General features: G+C 39.8%; 1 protein-coding gene across 1 annotated transcript in view; it reads left to right on the top strand.

The window, feature by feature from the left end:
* The first annotated feature begins 1,384 nt into the window (after nt 1-1,384).
* luzp2 (leucine zipper protein 2) overlaps nt 1,385-22,905 on the top strand; it is a 128,667-nt gene continuing 107,146 nt past the window's right edge. Inside the window, exon 1 of the mRNA XM_041040308.1 lies at nt 1,385-1,510. Coding sequence (XP_040896242.1) covers nt 1,449-1,510 — 62 coding nt within the window. The 5' untranslated portion in view covers nt 1,385-1,448. The remainder of the gene's footprint in view (nt 1,511-22,905) is intronic.

Raw genomic sequence — 22,905 nt, 5'->3', positions numbered from 1 at the left:
ACGGCAGCAGTCTACCTGCCCCTGACCGCTAACATGACGGAGGCCGTAGAGTGGCGTCAGTGATCAACAAACAGCGCACACAGTTGGATTTTTCACTGTCGCTGGCGACTTCAGTCGAGCAAATTAAAATACGGTTTTGCTGAAATTCCACTGGCATGTCAAGTTTGCTATAAGAGGCTACTAATGTAAGAGTGATCACTCGTGGGGTTTGAATTGCTAATTTTTAATTTTTAGTTTTTTCCGTTTTAATATTTTATTATCTGACAATGACAAGAAACCTGAACCTCAACCTAAATATAAAATTACATGTATTGTAACAGAAGATTTTTATCCATTTCTCCCAACATTAATTTTATTTTAAATCATTAGTTTTTGAAATCTTGTTCTTGCAATATTAAAATAAACACGATATTTACCACCCTTGTTGCTGAAAATTAAATGGCTAGCATACTGTATTCCTTCTTATTCTGCATTATTTAACTGTTTGAGTTCAATTTTTCATTTAGGATTTTATTTTGTTCATTTCAGTTTTGTTTTCTGAGATTGATTTTCTTTAAAATGCTTTCAGCAAGTTTATACTTAAGAAAACGATTTCAGTTTAGCCAGTGGCAGCTCGATTTTAACAAAATTTGTTAATTTCTGTCTTTGTGATTGGACACGGTATTTACCTGGAAAGCAAGTGAAAAAAACATTTAAGCCCAATAACGACAAAAAGCAAAGAGAGAAAAATTAAATGAGCACTTGGCACCACAGTTTATTATTTCAATAAGTTTGGCATTTTTCCCCCACTGAAGCTAATTGATGTTCTTTTCATTTTCAGCATTCATTCACTAACCTGACCTTGCTTTGTGTTTTACGCACAGAGCTAATTAAACTTTTAATCTGTTAGTGTCTCGCTTTATCTGAGCTGTGATTTTGCTGTTACTGAACTGTTTATCCCTTGAGTGTTTTCTTGCAGTGGTGACCTGGTTTGCCCACTCTTTCCACCAAATGTGGCTGTATCTTCACCTATCAGCCCAGTCTTACTATCTTGGGAGTAAACAGGCAGAATGAAATGAATGGAGAGGTGTATTATTGCAGGAACAACTGGCACCAAAACAATGACAAGAATGCCTCTCACCAATAGCTGAAGCTGCACGGGCGCTGACATCATATCACTCCCACATCTCTCTCTTGATTTCAGCCCCACCCGCTCCTTTCCATTAGCAAGTCAGTCCGTGTCCCTGTGTTATTTAAAGCCAGAGATCCTCCCTCTCACCGAGCCACTGTGTTGCATCTGTCTGCCTCGCTGCTTGTGTGTCTGGGTGCGTGTGTGTGTGTGTGTGAGAGAGAGAGTGCGCTAAAAAACCCAGGCAGCCAGTGGGAGAGCTAGAGAGCGGGGAGAGAGACACGGGGGGAAAGGCAAAAAGCATCTGAGCAGGGAGAAGGAACGGGAGTGTGAGACAGCTATGAAATTCATCCAAGCTATTTGCTTACTGCTTCTCTGTCCAGCTTTGAGCCTCAACACCAGGTAAGAGAGAAATAAGAGGAGAGGTGGTGTTTTTTTTTATTTGTCAGTTTCACCCTGGTAGAGACTCTGAAACAAAAGGGGTATAGGTTCAAAGCATACAATGGACAATGTTAGATTACTAATCTGAAGGTCTGTTCAGTCCTGCCACATACTGAAGCCTTAATTCATCCTGGCAGAGCCTGTCTGTGTGCTAAGCATGTTGAAGACTGAAAGACTTAAAAGGAGGATGGAAGAGCTTATCTTTTGAACTCGGCTATTATTTTTCTCAGTTCTGGGGAGGCTGAGGACAGTTGTCCTTTTGTGGTGGTAATTCATTGAATGCGATGCCTCCTGAATAGTGGTGACATTGCTTTTTGGGACTTTTGCTGCCTGCTGGTCTGGAAGGGAGCAAGTTGAAGTCGGGGGAACTGAGAGAAAGGACAAGGCTACTTGTGTTGCAGTGTCTCGGAAAAAGAGCAGGTGTGTGCGTCTGTGTGTGTGTGTGTGTGTGTTTCTATCTGCGTGAGTGCGATATAAGGCTTTGGAAGAAGCTGAAGGAGGAGTGATGGGCAAGAAGAATGAATAAGAGAGAAATGTGTGAAGAGGGGGAGTTTTGATGATTAATTAAATCATTGATAAAATCATCCTTCTTCTCTGCCAGTGCCTGACACCACTGCCTTAATGAGAGCCGTGAGAGGAAATTCAGGGCTTTGACTATACCATGGAGACATCACACGCAGGAAGGCATGCATTATAAAACTTGCCTTTCCTTTTTCTCTTCAGTGCCCAAAAACATTTCAATACTGTTTTCATCTTCTCTCGGTGAATTAGTTGAATGCGGTAGCTGAGGAATGCATGCACAGGGAGAACAATGGTTTTGAAGTCAGTGTTTTGTTTTTGTTTTTATGAACTAAAAAGACAAATACCCACATTTTTTTGTGCTGCGATGCCAAACACACGAATGGCTACCATGTGAATTATGCCTTATGCCTTAGGAGTTGCATTAGAGAGAGATTTGTAGAGAAAGAACTCAAGGTTATTGCCCACTTCCAACATATTTGTCAATACCAGAGAGGTACACTGATGATGTATGAGTCATATAACTAGGGGCAGTATTGATGTATTAACCTCTAGCATTTAGTAGTCAGCAAATTAAGCACTCGCACAGCCTTTAACACACCTATAATTTAAATGTTCACATAAGGCAAATGCATAAATAACCTTCAGGGAACAGTTTTGGAAGCATTCTGTCTGTTTTATTCACCATCTTTTTCATTTTTTATTTTTATTATGCATATAAATTGACTTGTTTAGCTAATTTTTATGCTTATGAAATGAATAATACTCTTGCTTATATTTGATTTATAAAAATACGGTTTGTCTCTCAGGGTATATTTCTCAAATAGTGCGTGCCATCATCAGCCTCCGAGGTGATCTTTTAGGTGCTAATTGGAGACGGAGGCATTACAGTGGTAATTTGGCAGGTCAGCACAGATTATACGCTACCTCTTGAGGGGGAATGCCATGAAAAGTAATTACCAGAACACACGGATATAATCAGTGTTTTATTAGATAGTTTGTTTCTAAACTCAGCGTAAAGAAATTATGTGCTCAGAAGGCTGCATTTGTTAAATGCAGAGGGGTCTTCCAGGCAAAGGTGATACCTCAGCAGTGACCTACTGAACCGTCACTTGTTTCATAGCATAAGGAAATAGAACTAAACATCCACCAGGTTCTCAGTTGATCTGCAGTGCCACATCTGCCTGCTTTGCCCAGAGCAAGCACAAGCTATGACCAGCTAATCTTATAATGTAATTTGTGCTGTAATTGGTGGGCAGGAAAAAAAAAGTCAATATAGTGGAATTTCAATACTAAATGGGCTTTGATTTAAAGTTAGTGAAACAATTTTTTTCAACTACTTCATCTGTTACACAAACTCTATACAAATTAGATCCCTTTCAGTATATTTAGGCTGTAATACTGAACAGTCTTTAAATAAACTCTGCCAGTTCGAAGCTGATCAGTTTCATAGACATTGTGTTAGAGAGGTGTTAATTGAACTCTTGTGTTGTATTTAATTGTGATATGAGTTTTCTCAGTTGTCATGATTTGACGCAAGACTTTATAACTGGGCATTAAGTTTCTTTTTTTTTTTCTTCAAACTACTGTTTCCAAGATCTACAATGAAGTTTATTATTCACACTGCAAAATGGATACGTTTATCTTCAAATGACTGTGGTTTTAAATTTTAATGAAAAGGACAGCTAAAGGTTATTTTATATTTATAGAAATTTGTCATCACTACAGCCGTTCATGAATGGATTCAATTAAAGGTCACCACTGAAAAGGGAAAGTAGTTGATCCCCAACACCTGTCCGCCCCGCCATCGTTCCGCTCCTCCAGCAGAGGTTGACGTGTTTTGTCTACTGTGTTTTATCTCTGTCAAATATGCAGAATTAGCTATGCTTTTAATAGTCAGTGGTAATTAGCAAGTGTATTATCCTTCTGTTGTCTTTTGATCTAACGGTGCCCTAGAGTGGTTCGACTGAGGCAGTAACAGTTGGCAGAGATGCATTTAACATAAAGCTCTTGAAATTGGTTTTATTTTATCGCTAACATGGGCAGATTTTGTTAAAAAGCATCGATTTATACTCCTCTTTTTTTGATGTACCTTACATCAAGCTTAAAATCTTTCAGATATTTTTTTTTTCTCTTTCTTTGCTGGTCATCAAAACCACAAGCAATGCCAGGGAATAATATAATACAGGAGTCAGATTTTGCTTTTGATCTAGCTGGCACTCAGAACCTTTCTTGAGCTGATTGGTTCTTCAAACACCTGTCATATTTTTGTTGTTACTGTGGAGGTCATGGGTCCCAAACAAGGCTTATCGTTTGTGACATCCTCATTTTTTGTTGTAATAGTGTAACAGAGAGGAGAGCGACTGTGAGGTGTATCAGCTGCAGCAAAATGAATTGTGACTTGAGCTGTCTAGTCTACATATTGCTCTGCCTCGCTTTGCTTGATTCACTATCATCACATCAGTGGTGCGTGTGGGAATCCATTTCATATGTTAACTGTAACCTCCCATTGTGTGACCTGATGGAGTCGCCTTAAGGAATGAGAATTAATGAAAAAGGAACTATTTCAATTTTTATGTATGATGGCAGCATTTTTTAAGCCTTTGCTTGATGCTTAATTCTGTTTTATAGTCTAAAATCTAAAAGGCATCTTCTAAGCTTCCTCAGTTTTATTATGGCTGCTAAAACATGGCTATGCATTCCCAAAAAAATATAAACATTTTATGATACAAGAATTCACAATTTTGAACATTATTTTAAATAATATAGAATATTCTTTCTTCTCATTATTGTAAAATTTGTAAAATTGATTATTTAGGTTCCCGTCCCTGCTCTTATGAGAGCTTGATTAAGAAGGATTTGATTTTAATGAATTGAGTGGGTTACTCAGGCCACATAATGGCGGTGCAGGGCTATGTGTCATTGCAAAAATCAATTGGTACTTAGGCAGAAGACAAGGCTGCATTGACACTAGTCCCATGAGATATGACTATCCACCTCTAGGTCAGGGTTGCAAGGCGGCTATAGTAAGACTGCTGTTTTGCATTTGGCTGTGTTTTCTTTTTTCTTTCTGCAGATCAAACGGCTCCACCTTTGTACACATTCAAATATTCCCTTTCAGAGAATTTCTTGAAACATATTTGACACATTTTCTTGACACTATCTTTGATGTCTCTTACCTTAGCAGACTCTTCTTGGAAACGGTGATATCTGGTGGGATCTCCACAACATCAAATATTTATGAGTATTTTGGACGGCAATTAAAAGGACTACAGAGAGCCTTGGATTATACATGGAGTGCAGACACGCAGTCGCGGTGCTTTATATCTTAACATCTGCCTGTGGATATGAGAATACTGTAAATGAAATGGAGTCTCCCTTTAATGTCACAGAGGGTCAGACATGAAAACAGTGCTGCATGATGATTGTTCACCAGGGTCATGATAACCTTTTGGAATAACAGCATGTTGTACTGATTCTTGAGACTTTGAGCAGTCAAACCAAATGTGAATTAAAATGATCAGCTTCATGTGTGAGGAAACTGGTCAGTATTTGTACAGTTTTTTTTGTCATAGGAACTGTTTGTAAGGAGAAAGCAGCATCTCACTGTCTGTTCAGCTCTTTTCTCTCTGTGGATTATGTAGCCGCAAGACTGCTGAACGATGCTCAGCCTCCTATTCATTCATCAGACCAGCAGATGCCTTCTTTGCCCAATCTGTCACATGTTTACTGAGTTGAAAACATTCCACAGATCATCATTTACATCCGATCAATACTTTCTTACAAGTGACAATGAATTAATTCAATCAAGATGTACAGCAGCAGAGAGAAACTCCCCATGATATCTCATTGACAAGCACCCACTGTCTGAATTTTGATTTGCTTTGCAATTTAAAATGTAAAGATGAAACTCGCAGCTTACAGAGTCAGTGTGTTCACAAACATTGACACATTGGGAAGGTGAGAATTGACTTGAGGTCAAGTGTGGAGCAGATGTAGAATTAGACCTAACTATTGACCAGGCGGAGATGGTAATGTCAATCTATACATTGATGGACTACAAGCGGTTAGCAGGATAATGACTAAGTGGAACCAGTCCTCCTCTTATCCATGGGCATTGTTTAGCACTTGGATGATGAAAGAGCAACTATTTTGAGTAAATAAGTTACCTAAATAAGTGCGGCGTGCTCGGCTGTGTTGCCATTTGTCTCGATTGTTATTGACTGAGATCTCCATCGTTATCTAAATTAACTGGTGCTTTATTTATACTGAAGGACATCGCAGAAGCCTGGCGTGTTTGAGATGACACCGTCGCATAAACGTTTATGTGGTTTGCAGAGCAGCAGTTTGGTGAGAAGTGGTTAAAGTGCCTGGATGGCGCACCTCACAAGATGGGCATCTGTTCAATTACCGTGCAGGGGAAACCTCTGAGTGACTTTTAATGTGCAGCACTGGTCTGCGTAACAAATTGCACCCATGCAACATAAAATATACATGGAGAAAAAATTAGCTTGATCTCCCATTCACAATGGTATTCCTGCCATCAAATGACATTTATTGCAGCGACGTGATTACAGAGATGACTTTAAGGGGTGGGGTTTGAGTCCTCAAGATGAGAAAAAAATATATTTGTACAACCCGGTAATGTCCTCAGCAGACTGTGAATGATAATTGAAATTCAAAGGACATGGCATAGTGGTCACACCATGGCAACCACACTGGCCACATGACAGCAGTGGTGTGGGCTACAATAAACACAACCTTGGGTGGCTCCTGCAAATGGAAAGTAATTAAAGGGACTATGATCAGTGCAGGCTGAAGAGTAGCCAGACGTTTTATATTCAAGACCTCATTTCAGGTACTGTGCTGTGCTCAGAAGACATTGGAAACAACGACAGCAGTGTTTATTCTTCAAACCCTGGAAGTCTGTGTCATAGATTACTTGTTATCGCGCTTCCTGGAACACAACGTTTTATCATTGAATAGCATTATCCTCTAATGTGGCATACAAGAAACTGAATATTTGCTTTGTGTAAAGACAAGGAGGGCTGCGGTGATATGATTGAGGGAATGATCACAGATTGTATATTACTGGCTTTACTTAGTGAAAAGTATCTGACCTGCAATTAACTTCATCTTAGCAGAATTAAGACAGAATTATCATTCCTCTCAATTCATAAACATGCCTTGGCATTCTTGTCAGCAGAGAATGGAGTCGCATCACTTTAGCGCTCACAGATGAATGCACTTCTATGGAGTTCCCCAAGGGTCAGCTGAGGATAAAAAAGAGCCATGTGTAAATTTGTATTCTCGGTGTATAAATCTGCGCACAACATTAAAAAAGGGTGCTCTCAGATTCAGACTCCATGTGCATGGATTTGCTGTCCATGCCCACAGATCTGTAAACCGTGTCCACAGATTTGCAAACGACTTCTTTCTTCAGAGGACAGAGAATGGAAGATATTACGGAGCTGCATCCGCCAAGAAAATCCAATTTATTTAGATTTAAGGGTAGATAAATGCAATATTGTGTTTTGCATTGAACGTTTCTCAGCTTTCATCATGTAAGGCTGTATTTATTTTGCCTTTCACTCCAAAACCTGAATAAAGAAGTCATTTGTGAGCACGGTTTACAAATCTGTAGGCACAGATTGCTATCCATTCCTGTGGATTATAAATCCAAAAGCACAATTGAGAAAAAGAGGTTGAGATTTTTTTGTGCAAATCAGCTGCTCGCTGTTGTCTGGAAACAGTGTTGAGGGCTGAGTTTATGAGTTGGACATCCAAAGCAAAGAGCTCAAAGAAACACTTTGTTGGACCGAGGGGAACTGCGTAGTTTGCTGATAAATCTCTGCTCTGGTTATAACTACTAACATCTTTCAGATTACACATTGTCATTTGAACCATTATAAAAACAAAATTTTGATTAGTGCAGCTTTAAAGTTGTCCAAAATTGGACTTTTGGGAATTAAGGGTTCACAGACAAGTAGATCACAAGTGTACATCATTAGTATCCTAAGAATCTCAAGTCGAGTCAAGTTATTACAGTTACAGAGCAAAATATAAACTCATTTCAGATCATGTTTGCTTCTACCTGGTGTATGTAAGTCAAATATTCATCTTTTATCTCTGTTTTTGGTCCCTACCAACTCCTGAGGGTCATATCTGACTCTTTAGCTGCTAAATGCTCCACTATGTTCACCAGCAAGTCTCTAACTTTTTCTGTCTGTTGTTTGGTTCTGAGCAGTTACAGTGTACAGTGGCTTTTTAGAGCTTTTTGGTGAAAATAGCTGCCCGCTGCTCCTGAAAATGATGCCGTGGGGGTGGGATGCCGTGAGAGTGAACCAAAACTGTAAACGAGAGCTAACCAATGCGCTGAAACTCTATAAAGCTCCGTAAAGCCGAGGGGAGCTGCAGATTTGGGAGAAAATTTCCTGTAGGTTTGTCCCCTTTCACGTTTTCATTTCATTTATTGTTATTGTAAAAATATAGATTATAGCTGCTTTATAAGGAGGCTTCAGTTGGGATGTAAATCTTTGTTGCGGTATCAGCCAGCGCTTGATTCCACTGCTGTCAGTATAGATATTAGCGCTCGCTTGTCACAGTCACTGTTGTAATTGGCAGGCACTTAATTGCTCAGTCCCTGTAAACATGATGCTTGTGTTCTTTCAGTGATGAGTCATTGGTGAAAGGCTTGGCTTTTTGTTTTACAGTGAAGTGCAAGATGTGTAGGCTATCCATAATAAACAAAAGCTGGGCACCATCCTTCGTCTCAGTGACACCACATATAAACTGCCTCTGTTCTTCTTTCATTGGATTGTTGTTAACAGCTATGAGTCAGTTCCCCCCGAAACCAAAGGCAAATGGCTCAGTCACTTGCTCATGAATGTAGACCGATGCTCAGGGCCCTTCAAATGCTCTGTAATGTATTGTAGATATCAGTCATGGCATTAGATTTAAGTCAAAGTGAATTTATCTTCCATGTTTTGTATAGGTTTTAATTCATTTTGATTCTGACATCTGTGTTGGAGTCCAAATAAGGCCTCTGCTTTTTATTTGCACTTTCTATACCAGTTCTTCAGTTTGGACATTCATTTTTGCAATGTGCAGTGAGCCCCCGAGACAGGTGACATCTGTATCAGTTCACATGACAGTGAAGTGTATTTTCAGGTGATTGCTATTAGGGCTGCGACTGGTGAGTCAAATAGTGTGAAATAGTGAGAATCGCCTTTCACATTTCCCCAGAGTCCATGAAATTTCTTGTTTTGTCCAGACGATTATCCGAAAGCCAAAGACGCTGAGTTTACAATGATATCAAACTGAGAAAAGCAGCAAATCCTCATGTTGAAGAAGCTGGAACCAGAGAATTTTTTTTTTTTTTTGAGGATTTTTGCTTTAAAAATGAGAGTTACTGCTTAAACTTAAAAAAAAAAAATCTAAAAGAAATACATAATTATCATGGGGTTTGTTTTATTTATCTTAATCTTTGTAGCTGCTCTTTTATGTTGATCATACTACTACTGTATTTATAAAGACTTTTTTTGTATTTATGCTGAATAATTCAATTGCTGGATTGTATTTTCATTGGGTGTAAACAGAAGAATCTTAAAATGACTAACGTTAAAATGATGTTAACAGAAACAGATCTAAATAGTTTGCCTATAGGCTGGCAAAAAAACCCCAACAAAACATTTTAATTTGATCCTGGACAGTTTAAGCTCGGCAAACACTCTTTTTTTTTTTTTTTTTACATATTACAGTTGAATCTTGTAAATAATCTTGTGTAAATAAACTCCTGATGAGCAGATTCATTAAGACATTTTCTCTGCCACAAGTCCTTAACATAGGAATCCTCTTGGGAATTCATTAATTACAATAACTACAGTACACTGGGTTTATCACACATAAATGTCATTCCGTCGGAGGGAGATGAAACACTTACCTGCTGTTTGACTTATTTTCTTGTTTCCTTTCCTCCAGGCTTCCATTGTTTCTTTCACCTTTATTTATCCAGAGAGTAGTTGCTAAGCAGACATTGTCTTTCTCAGCAACAGCATCTTTCACATTCATAAAGTTACACTCTTTCCTATTGGGGAACTGCCCTTCACAGATCACATGGTCTTCTACTGAACAGCTCCACTGAAGCAGTAAGTTTAGTGCTTTCTCAAGACTATCTCTACAGAAGTTATCAAGAGATGGAAATGGGATGGGGTGGGTGGGGTGGTGGTTACATGTTCACCTTGCCCACCCTGATTTTCTCAGCCTTTCTTGGGATTCAGCTCTCTGTCACAGACTACTTTTCTAATCATTAAGCTGCCACCAGCAATCTATCCATTCCCCAGTTTCATTCTTTTCTGCTGTTTAATGGCCCATAATTGGTTCACTATGGAATGAACCAAAGTGCTCAGAGGCATTACTCACAAAATATCAGAGGGATCAGAAAATGTGGACATATTGGTTTTGGCAGGAGCAAAAGATGAGGGTCATAAATAATGCAGGTCCACACAAAATGGTTAGATTATGTAAGAAAAACACAGGCAGAGCTCAGTGGTTTGCCCTTTTTATCAATATATTTACCGTGTCACAGCATTCGTCTGTGCTCTAGTTATGCTGTTGTCTATTGAGACGGCTCTGCCTTGTAAAGGCTTATTCATTAATTGCTGCTCTTCATTTCCCATCATTTACATTAAAACCTGTTCTGATTTATCTTCATTTTAAAAGTCACAACAGCATTTGAAAGATGTGTCATTCGTTCAAAGCTGACTTTCATCTCTGAAAAACATCCTTCACTCTTGTTTAGTACACACTAGCAGTAAGCACCCAAGTAAACACCCAAGTAAACATGCATGTACTTTTAATGCTTGGCCATGGCTTCCAGATTAGAATTATCGTATTGATGGTTTGAGTGGAATTTAAGGAAAAAGACTCGGTTGCTTGTTGTTAACAACAAAAGATGCCTGGAGACTTAAAATCTGAAGAATGATTAGAAATGTACAAAGACCTCAATTATAATAAGTGCTAAAGTAAACAAAGGGAGAACTGACACGAAATCTATTCTAGCTAAAGTGCTGGGCACAATACCAGGAACACCTGTGCACAATAATGTGGGCCAGTCAAACAGCTGTGCTATGAATTCAGGGTCACAGTCTTGAATGAATTTCTTTTTTTTTTTTCTTAGGAAGAACAGAAATACACAAACACCTGCTCAGAACATTGTCTTAAACCGTTCTCTTGGTCTGCTTTCAGACGTGTGATGCAGAAATATTCCTTTTGTATCCAGTAGCATCCTGTTCCCACAGGATTATGAACCACACACAGCTAAAGTGCTAAAGGGTAAAATTATATAGTTTCTTCCTCTGTATTTTCAGTCTTCATCTCTTCACAAGTTCAGAAAAAAAAATGTACAGTATATGTCCATCACATTTAAACAGATTGCATAACACTTCCTGCTTTATTCTCAGAACATGTTCAGCCTCATTCTCTTCAACGTGATACATGGGAACCATGTTAAACCACGATGAAACTCCTTTTTTCAGCATAAAATGGTTCCACAACCTTTCTACTTCATTTTTCTGAACGTAATATACTCAAATGTGAACAAGTGAACAAGCACCAAAACCTGCCACATACAGCCGCAGTGTGAACACAGCACAGTATTGAGGGGCGGGTTGGGCTCTCTTACAGCATTCAGGGTGATCTGTTTCCCCGTCCCCCTGTTGGAATTATTTCAGAGCAGTCTGTCTCAAGCCAGCAGCATCAGCCATCAGACTAGGCTCTGCTGGGTACAGCTTGGCTTCTGAACAGTTGTGGGCCATGTGAAGCTCTTTTGGGACACTTGTCCCTAATAGGTTATTGCAGTTGAGACTAAAGCAAATCTGAAATTAATTTGGTGCAGTACGCTGGACTAAGTGTAAGCCTTTGTGTAGGCATGTCGTTGAGTAATTGAAGTCTGATCAGTGTTGAGAGCGGGAACTGGAAGAGTGTCAGAATTTACCACAGCTGTCGGTGGTCTTCAGTGTAATTCAACAAAACATCTTTGATGTGAGTTGCCCACTTGATTACTTTGTCCTCTAATATACAAATCACCTGCAGTGTCTACAAAGGCGCTCGAGGTTTGTTGCACAATGTATTCTAGTGTATGTGCATGTCAGAAAAACACTGTCTGACAGAGATGCACTGTCAATATTCAAGGACAAACAAAGCAAATGTTCAAGAGATGGAATTGATTTCCAGAGTTATCACATGGACCAGCCAAACTGGCGCTGTTTTTCATTTCCTGTCTTTTATTAACCCCTCCATATTTGTTGTGTGCTCTCTGCTGGGTATAGTGTACATCACAGCCAAGCTCCCATGTACCATTTTTCTCGAAACATAATATCTGCTTCTTTTGGTGAAAGCTACATAAATCTGAATCCTTTATCAGCCGCCAGCACACCTCCTCGAAGACGCCCAGGCGGATTCTGTTATTTTTATCTAATCATTTCCTGAGCATATTCTGGTGTCAGGATCCATCTTGGCTGACAAGTGCTGGTTACATTCGAGTCCCCTATCGCCCTGTTTTTCCAGTGTTTTGCCATGACACCTGACTGATAAGTGTGTTGTTCAGTGTGTATGTAGAAGGGGAGGATTTCAGCGGTGACATGCGGCATTTAACACAGAGAAGCCGTTCCGTAGTGCCCACGGTGGCAGTTCATCTCATAAATGTTTTTGTTTTATATTTTGATTGAGGATTTTATGCCTGCAGACCTCAGCATTTGATGGCACTTTTGAGACTCCTGCTTATTCACTGCAAAAGAAAAATGGGTGTCCTGTGGAAATGTGAAGTGTCAGAGATGTCATTAATCCACAGGCTTTGGTCAGAGGAGCCACGATTTGAAGGAGCTTGTGGCCACTGTGAAACTAATGCCAGGTTTAAATTAGAGCTATATTTTCTGCCTTTGTTGAAATTTTATTTTATTGTACATTTTATGGCATTAAATTAGCAATGTGGCATTTTAATAGATTGGCAAGTCTCCAAATAGACTGAAAAAGCATCTTTTTTGTGAGCCTGGCATTGCAAAAAGTAAAACTGTAAACATTCTATAGCACATCTGGTCATATTTTCTGGCTCCGAAACAATGATCTCGGGATGATGCCTCCAGGATTAAGGGGGTATTGTCACTTGCCAATCAATTTTTAGTTGGCCAACAAATGGAAACTCACTCATGCAGTTCACCCACTTGCTGATTTTTTTTTTTTTTCTCTTTTTTTTTTTTTTTCCAAGACAACGGCAAACTACCAGAGAGCAAAGATGAAGTCCAGGTTGCAAAATATGGCCTTTCTTCTTTTGTGTGTGTATGTATGTGCATTGAACCTCACCACTGGACACAGAGAGGGCAGCGAGAGGGTGTTATGTTGCTGAAGTCCACCACTCCCATTTGCCTGTCTGTCAGATGTCTTGCTTGGCTGAGCTCCACACAGTGATGGTGTTGACAAAATGACAGGAGGGTGGCACACTCCAGTGAATGTCAATTTGGCTGCAAAGCACCGTTTCCCCAGGAGTGCTGAAGCTCCCGCACACCAAAACAGAAAAGGGAGAGAACTGTAGTTTATAAAAATGCAAGTCCCGCAGACTTTGATATATACGTGAAACATGCAAGGTCACGTGCATGCAAAACAACACACACTACACACCCCGTGCACTTACCTGTGACATACAACATACAAGCATGTTGTGCTGACACGGAGTGAAATTACATCCCAGCAGCTGCAATTAGCAGGCGTGTAGAAGAAATCACTATGAAAAATGCTACCTGGCATGTTGTTACCATGACAAGGTTGTGATGGTGTGTGTCTAAGCACAGACTCAATGTTGTACGTTCACACGGATCCTGTGTTTCAGAGCGTTTCTTTGCCTTGCTTACTGTCCTGACTTGACTGGTGGGATTAGGGATGCATTCTAATGTGTCTCTAATCTCATAATCGGTCTAATAGGGGCATAGTAACACTTTTAACACTCTTTAATGTAAACACACAAATTGAGGTGGGGTACTGTGGAGGTGACGGGGACATTTCATATCTGAATTACAGATCTGAATCTATAAGCTTGACATTAGAATTCACAGCGAATTTGTGCACCGGCCGTCTGGAGTTGTATTCACAAAAGTCACCTCTGATGTTAAATAAGTTATACCAAACAACCTGCCCGGCATGTTTAGCAAATTAGCATTTGATGACAGGTGTTTGGATTAACACTGATTTAATGAGCTTTATGAAAGTCCCTGGAGGATGAATGCGGGGTTTTGGGATTACCTACTTCCAGGATACTGTTAAAGACAGGCAAGTGGAAAATCTCTGCTCCAAATCCATTAAAATACATCCGTGTTCTTATGTGCACAAACACCACCAGGAACACTAAAACAACATCACAGGATGGCACCGCCGCTTGTACTGACGTGCAGCTGAAACGGATGCCTTTTGTTGTAGTGATGTGAATCTCAAAGTAAGACGCTGGATGTCTTTGTAAAGTGATTGTCACGATGCCATTCTTTATCTTGATGCCACTCTTAATTGGAAATACATACACAAGGTCGTTTACAACAAGGCAGCTGTCTTCAAAGTGGCCGAGATGTTTTGACTTTAAGAACGATGGAAGTAGTTAAAGAAACTTTGTCGTTTAGTTTTTTTTTGACCTCCTGTTTCGTTTAATATTATCACATGAATGCATTATCCAATGCTGGAGACTTTCTCTCTGTGGCATTTCTATAGCAATAGCCAGTCAATGTATTCATACTCTGAAAGCATTCCTTGAGGAAACAGTGTAAAGTGTACACTGTGTAATCGTGGCTGTTTGTTTAGGTTTGTGCAACAAAACTAGAAAATATACTTTAAAAATCAAAGACTATTTTATTGCAGAAAGAACTAAAATTTCTGTTTGTGTCACATAACAAAGTTCCCCACACTTCTGTTTACAGCTTAAATATGCACATCTACCCTTTGACTTTTAAAATCTTCAACAACATTTGCATTTTGGGCTGGATTACTCGTGTGTGTGAGCACAGTCCTGGAATACGCATGCAGCGCACTCTCATGCGCAACCCGAATGACAGCCGCACAGAGAGGGGGCCGGTAAAGAGACAGACAGGGCCGCTAAAAACTTAATGGATTTTGTGACGGTCCACCGGCCCACATTATTATACGTGAAACTGCCAATCCCATTTATTTACCTATTAATTGAAGATGCCGGCGCATTTTAACCCCAAAGTACTATATGTTTTTTTGTTTGTTGCTGCAATACTTTTTTTGCAAGTGGTATTAAAAATTGTAGGTAAACAACAGGCGCTCTACGTGAGATCTGATACATAGTGTGTGAGTGAATTTCAAAGAATGGTGTCAACCCGGGAAACCTGACAGGTGTAAAAAGACACGAACAATGGCCACCTGTGGGAGTTAAAAATTGTCCCTGCTCAACACGACCTTGTCAATCTTCTCCTTATCAGTTTCAGTCCAGACAAAGGGTCTGCTGTGTCACCTGCTGTGGGCATTGACTGCAACTCAGTAGGAGCAACTCTCAATCTGCCTGTCTGTCCTTGAATTTGAGAAGATGCTTAAAGGGCCAGTCCCTCAAATCTCCCCACCACATTCAGATGTACTTTGCAGACAGGAGACTAGGTGTTCATAAATTAATACTTCATACTTATATAACTTTAAATCACTTTTAATACAGAAAGCTTAAAAATTCCAGTAGGGCATTGTCAGAGTTCACCATAAGAGCAACTGCACGCTTGCAGCTAATAAAGTCGACAGTTTCCATTGTCACTGAACATAGTTTCCCTCTCAGCCTAGAGTATTTAGCAGTCTCAGCAGTATATTGGGGTGTCCCATATCTCTGACTGTTCATCCCGTGAGTCTCTCAAAGCTTGTGTAATATGTTATACAACTTACACTGACTTAACATTAATCCAACACCTCCCAACCTGAGTTGACAACAGGTTCCTCTGAATATAGTGCTTGGCTGCATAGCGAGCAGAATCCCATTACTTAAATGGATAGGACTAATAATAAAATATTACTTCCAACCTAACCGGATTAACAGTGATCTTGTGCTCTTGGGAATTTGTTGAGCTGCCTTTTCCACACAAACAGCCTTTATATACAAAGCCTTTAAACTAGTTCATTTCACTTCTGCTGCTTTGTGTTCGTGGATTGGAGGAGGGATAGTGATTGCATGCTGGACATACAAGGAGGGGGAAAAAAAGGCAGGGCTCTGTAAATAGTCTGTTTATCTGCTTACTGCTGCACCTCACTGTATAGCTGCATTAATGCCAAGTACACACCAGTTAGATCAGCCAGGGAATGCTAAGCATTGGAAAATAAAAACAGTTTGTAGACTTCACGCCACAGAAAATGCAGATGAAAGAAAAGGGTGAGACACTCTGAATCTGCAACCGAGGCAGAACAGGGAGGCACACTGTGCACAGGATTCTGGTCTACTTAGGCTGATTGGTATCTCTGCATTTTCTCCAATATTTTCTTCCTCTGTGATTGTTTATGCAAAACCGCAACACAAGAACTCTTTACTATTTAATTTTAGGGGCTGATGCCGAATCCTGAAGTTGATGCTGTAGTATAACGATTTCTGGGGGCTATAAAAATGCAAAGTGAGTCCAGAGGTAGGATCATGGTTAGCTTTACAGTTATATCCCTGTGGTACACTAGATACATGTACTGTAGTGCATGTGCTATACCTTCAAAGTATAGTGTTTTTGCTGTTAGCACACAACAATGAAGTATATACATTTCCAACAGAAACAGATGATACAAGATATTAGATGAGTGCCAGATTGTAGTTTGTAAAATTAGTCTTGTTTAAAGGTCCTCTGTGGAATTTTCTTGTAAACAAACCAAGTTCTGTTTATATTTATTGTTTCTGGCCAAAACGCGTTGTGTGTGTTGTCTTGAACAAATATGTTGAGTGAATTTTCTTCCTTACAAAGCACTCGCAAAGCCAAAAATCTTAAATATTTAAAATCCAGCGTGAAGTCCATGTTTGCTATCTCACAGTCTTTACCACCTTTACTGGTGCAATGCTATGCAAAAGATATGATACTTGTTTTGTTTTCTAAAATCCCGCTGGAGCTGTCTCAACACCACTATTTTCAGCTGTGAGTAGCTCCTCCATTCCTTTTTGTACGTTGCACCGGGGGACCACAGTGTCCATCAACAGCACACCAAAAATAAAGTGGACTTAGACTTAGAACTATGAATATACATCTTTCAGTGTTCTGGCTTTGTTCATTTTCTTTTTCAGTGTGAAAATACTACAGAGTCTTGTAGAACTGGTGCCTTGTGTGGAATTGGGACAATGATTATGTGTTTAAACAGGAGAGAGGGACATTTTCCTTTAAGGCTTTTGACCAGATCGATACTGAAGTAGCCAAAAAGTGGAACCAGTACATTGGACTGATGAGAGACTGATGAGAAAAAAAATAACAGTGTCTGAACCGTAGATTTTTATCTTATAATTAGCAGATGAAGCATGATGAAATCTGTAGTAACAGAATTACAGCCATACACATGTATCAGACGTTAATTACGTCCACACCACACATGTTCACTGTGGAGGACAGACACGATAAGTGTGATTCATAGATATGAATATGGATTATTCAGAGATATTGTAAGTCTCTGCAGACTTAAGGCTTCTGGAGGTGTCATGGGCCTAATTTAATGAAAAGTCTATGACAGGACTCAAGCACTTGATAACACGCGAAACTCCGTTCTCATCTCATCTTTTCCACCAGCATGCAGTCTCCATATCGCATTTCACTGCCTTTAACCCCAGTTTCATAGGACACATGATGCTTACATCAGATCCTCTGTATTAGTTAACGAATAGACTGAAATTCACTCAGCTCCCAATGATAATTTGTTGTGACAGTGCTGAGAATTTATTTTTGACAGGTAAAGGTAATTGTGTTTGCACTGCAGAATCATAACAGCGGAGATGCATATTTGGCATTCCAGTCACAGCCCTCCAGTGGACCAACAGTTGAGACTGAGCAATACCTTAACCAAGAAGTGCAGTAATTGTGGTTGAGGAGGGGCCACCTGAGTGTCTGAATATGCAGGTTTTAACCCACAGGGGACTCTGTAACGGTACACAGGTCAACGGACAGATCTGAATTCTTAAACTGAGATGAATTCAAAATGCCCCTTTACTGTTTGTGTATATTGATTTTCGTTATGAAATGAAGAGATTGTTAGCAGTTAGCAGCTTGTTAGTATCCACTCACCGTACAGCTTCACATTAGCTGCCATAGTGGTGTTAGAGTAATGGGTCTAACTTGACAAATAAGATATACCACAGTTCAGATGCACCAGGGGGAGTTATTCTCAGGAAATTATAAATTAACTACGGTGATTTGAAAAAAATTAGAAAATAATTTACCATAATGTCTGTTTTGGGTGTAGCTAACTCTTTTAAATCAAAGGTCAAGTATAACAGCAAAGATTTCTAACAGTTTTGCCTGCATTTGTTGAGGGAGGCCAAATTCATTCTATACTTTTGCACTGTTGAACGCTAAAACAGAACCATGTAATTTTTAGACTTAACACAACTGATCTGCTGGAAACATTTATTATTAACTTGTGATATTATTGTAGTAAACATACATTTAAGAATTACTGATTGAATGAATGAAAGCATGAAAATTGAACTTAACTAAAACCAGAAACTTATAAAGTGAACAAAAAGAATGTAGAATAAATATAATGTAAAATATCAAGTGAGAGTGTGAGACCTGTTACTACATGAGGAGACAGACAGACATTTTAGTCATGGAAGGTGCCACATGTTAGTATTATGGTTTAAAACAACAACAGAATGTGAAGAAATAACAGTTATGATGTTATGTCTGAGACGCCTTTGTATCGTATATTATATTTATATTGTATAACAATAGCAGAAACTTAAATGTAGCCCCTTTTTTAATGTGATAACAATGCATTATTTTTACTTAAAATACACCCCATATTTTAACCTCACGCAGTTATACAGCCACCCATCCAGCTTTGAGAATAAATCTAACAGTTTCCTGCAATGCATAATGGATGTGTTACTTGTTTTTCAGAAGAAGGTTCAAGCTGAGACTTTGACTGACAATATACTTACTAGTTGCTACAGCACATATTCCAATATCCTTAATCTCAGAAAATATACGGAAGACGTTTTCTGAAACATCACCCATCTCACAACACAGTTATTCACTGCTGCTCCTAAGGTTTTTTGGTAGTGACGTTACTGTGTTGGAGTTGGAACTGCAAGCTTTAGCATTCTTTCATTTCTTCCAAGAAAAAGAACACAGTTTAGACATCTAATCTGTTATCTTTATGAAAGAGATTAAATTATTTACTGCAAACAATTGTACAGAGTTAACGTTTGGTAACTCAAAGAGCCATGCAAGGACAGAGACGGTCTGAGGGAATACAGACGTGGAGAGCTGAGCCCCTGAAGTATGAAAAATATTTAAACAAGGAGAGGGAAATAAATGAAAGAACAGGGCAACTTTAAGTCTATCAAAGATTTATCTGCCAGAAAGCAAAGGAATGTCTAAAGAAGCTGAAAGAAAGAGCACAGCGCATTAGTGAGAAGACAGAGAAAGTAGGATGTTCAGGATGGCATGGACGGAGAGAGGCAGTGCAGATAGTCCTCGTCGCAACACTAGTGCCTCTTACTGGTTGGTGTAACAGCTCCTGCCACCAGAAAGTACTCGCCCACCTTAAGGTAGATCAGTACGTATGCAGCGCACTTTTTAGTACATCTCCTGTAAATCTGTTCATTAGGCTCACAGCAGGGCTTCTTTATCAAAACAGTGAACATATACTAAAGAAATAATACTAACAACAGAAACAATAACAGACTTGTCAAGTCCATGATTTATTCTGCTATGGTCAAGTCTGTTATTTAGTCTGTTGTGGTCTTTAATCAAATCTAATGAATGTGACACATGGAATTAGTGGTGAGCTTCACTCCTTTCAGAAACAAGAGGCAGATTTTCCCTGAGGTACCTACAGGAGTTTCATGTCTCTGACGCCATACTGGTGTCACCCTCTTTTCCTGGCACAATGCCACTAATTGGGGTTTCCCATTATGGAGATATGAGATGTCTGACAGCTCTGCTGTCCCCATGACACTCGGTAGATGTGCAGTCACGTGCCTCCTTGAGTTAACCTTTTTATGGGTTCACTGCTTTTTTTTTTTAATTTCTATTTCAATAAAGGGACTGACTGTCAGAATCGGCAGCACTATATATTATACATAGTGGTACTATAAATAATATAATCAGGTTATACTTACGCTTCCCCTTCATAACAGCACTTTATTTCATGAAAGTTAAGTTCTATCTTCAGCACTTACTTTTTCATTTTCAGAGACAAAAAGAATAACTGAAATAAAATAAGTTAATTAACGTGTGTGTGTGTGTTGTTAAAAAAAAAACTAAAATTTGGCATCAACATAAAATCCATAGTAAAATCATGGTACAGTTATTGTAAAAGTAAATGAGAAGGTCTGCAAATCCACCCTCTTTTCATTGTTAAATTCACACACCAGTAACCAGCAACTCTCCGGATTCTTGCTTCAAGACATTAAGTCATTTCTGCTCGAAACAGGGCTGGTGTGGTGGGTCGGACTGTAACAAACAAAGGCAGTGAAGCCCACTGCAAAGTGTAGCCGGTGAAGCAATCTTCTGTGAATGGCTTTGTGCATAATCTTGTGCTGTCACACAAGGATGCAAACATGGTGTAGAAGCCCAACACATAGAAGTGATATTTCATGTGATGGGAGGGGGCAGAGGGGGTGTTGAGAAATCTAGGATGGTATTGTTGGCACAGTGTTTGTCTGCATCCTGCCTGAAAATAAAATAAAATATCGTGAAATAAAATTCAAGAAAATAAATATCTTTCACACAACTTAACTCCGATTGATGTCAGCATGCGTGCATTCTGATGAGGCGCATCGGCAAACAACGGCCATTTTTATTGTGACTTTAATGGAAAAGGTCCGCGCTGGAGATGAAAAAATTCATCATCAGCAGGTTTGAAGAATGTGAGAAGTCACAAATGCCAACTGGGTCGTCCCAGAGCACAAAGAACAGCAGGCGTGAGTTCTGAGCTACGGGGTCATTGACTCATAACACACATAAGTAGATAGTAGTAGCAGCTGGATGACAGCATAATCACATCAGTCAGAAAGGGGCGCCAGCAGCAACACAGGAGCCATAATGGCCAACAGTATCCTGTGCTGGTGAACTGAAAGGGTCAGGTGAAGGGCGTGCACATGTTGTATCTGTGCATTTTTTTTTTAGTTTCTCATCTTACTCCATCTCCAGCCAGAGTACAGTACTTATCTGTTTAGAGAGCAGACTAAACCAAAGTCCGTATTGAATTGCTATTATTAAATCTTCATTGGGGCATGAAAAACTCATTGCATGTGAGGCGGGCGTATTGAAGTTCATTGAACAATCCGATGTGCTTTGTATGAGACTATGGAATTGCTTCTAATTGAATTTTTATGGGGGCCGTGTGAGTGGTAGGGTTGCCTGTGCTTCACATCGTGCAAACAAATGGCTCGTGAATGTTGCATGTCAGGCTACCGTGTGATCTGTGACTTTGGTTTTACCTTTCAGCGAAGTTGTTATCAGCAAATCATGTTTCACCACAGTGTGCATATGAGCATAAATTAATACATCCAGAGGGCGAAGCACAGCACTGTGATATTTTAGAGCTTTTTGAAAGGATGGTGCTGGTGTTGTACAGACAGGTCCCTAAAACAAGAACCAAGACTAGCAATTAAATGGCCACCCACCCAAAAAAAAAAAAAAACAAGACATATGTGAACCTTCCAGGGATGCGGAAGGATTTCTTTTGAGCCAGTTTCCAGCCCACCAGGGTCCAAACTCTTCAGAGGATAACAGGGACGGCAGGACAGTGCCTGGCACTGCCAGTAAATGATGGAATAATATGGAAACACAGCAGCCAATACTCTGGTCTGATGAGTATTTACCTACAGGGGGTATGCTCATCCCTTCCGTTTTATCTCAGCAAGCACATATGGTGCCCTGTTGCAGGCGCCTCCAACAGGAACGTCTGTTTTCCAGAGGATGCCTGCAGTTTATTTATACAGTTTTGTGCACTTGTTGTATGGCTGTGCGGTGTCAGACAAAAGAGCCCTCCTGTCAGAACAGGGGAGATTTTTCTTGCTGCTCTGGTCAAGGTGTGAAGGTGTGCTATGATGTGATATTTCTGTGTGTGTTCCAGTTACAGGGACACGAACCATACACGTTTCCCAATAAAGAACATTTGAAACCTCTCGTATCAATGGCAGCCATCCTCCGTGTCCTTCAGACAGAAAAAAACTCCTGTTGAGCCCACGTGAGCCACTCCACTTCATTCACTTAAGTATGCTTTTACCACGACATCTAATGTGACAGCCAGTCCTAAGGGGGGCATTGATTGCAGTGACCCCTATGGGAGTAAGGGGTACATATTTATGTTGCAGTAGACAGCTGTCCTTAAGAGTAATGTAGTGGAAGGCCACAGATACACACACTGACAGTGAATAGTGCCTCCTTCAGCGGCTTTGAACTGCCTGCATCATCACCTTCATCAGTTCAGAAGAATTTATATTCACTTTGAATTAGTTTATCAGCTCAACCTCGCGGTCCCCTCTGATGATTTAAATGTGGCCCCAATCAATCGTATTTACATAATGAGATTTATAATGTCAAAGGCTTGTCAAAGACAACTGCTCCGAATGCTTTTCTGGAGGTGTCAGAGGTGAAGGGGGACTGTGTCAG

Source organism: Toxotes jaculatrix, chromosome 1 (genome assembly GCF_017976425.1).
Source record: "Toxotes jaculatrix isolate fToxJac2 chromosome 1, fToxJac2.pri, whole genome shotgun sequence".
Lineage (NCBI taxonomy): Eukaryota > Metazoa > Chordata > Actinopteri > Toxotidae > Toxotes > Toxotes jaculatrix.
Note: the sequence above shows the minus strand (reverse complement) of the source record. Positions and strands in the feature narration are given on the sequence as shown.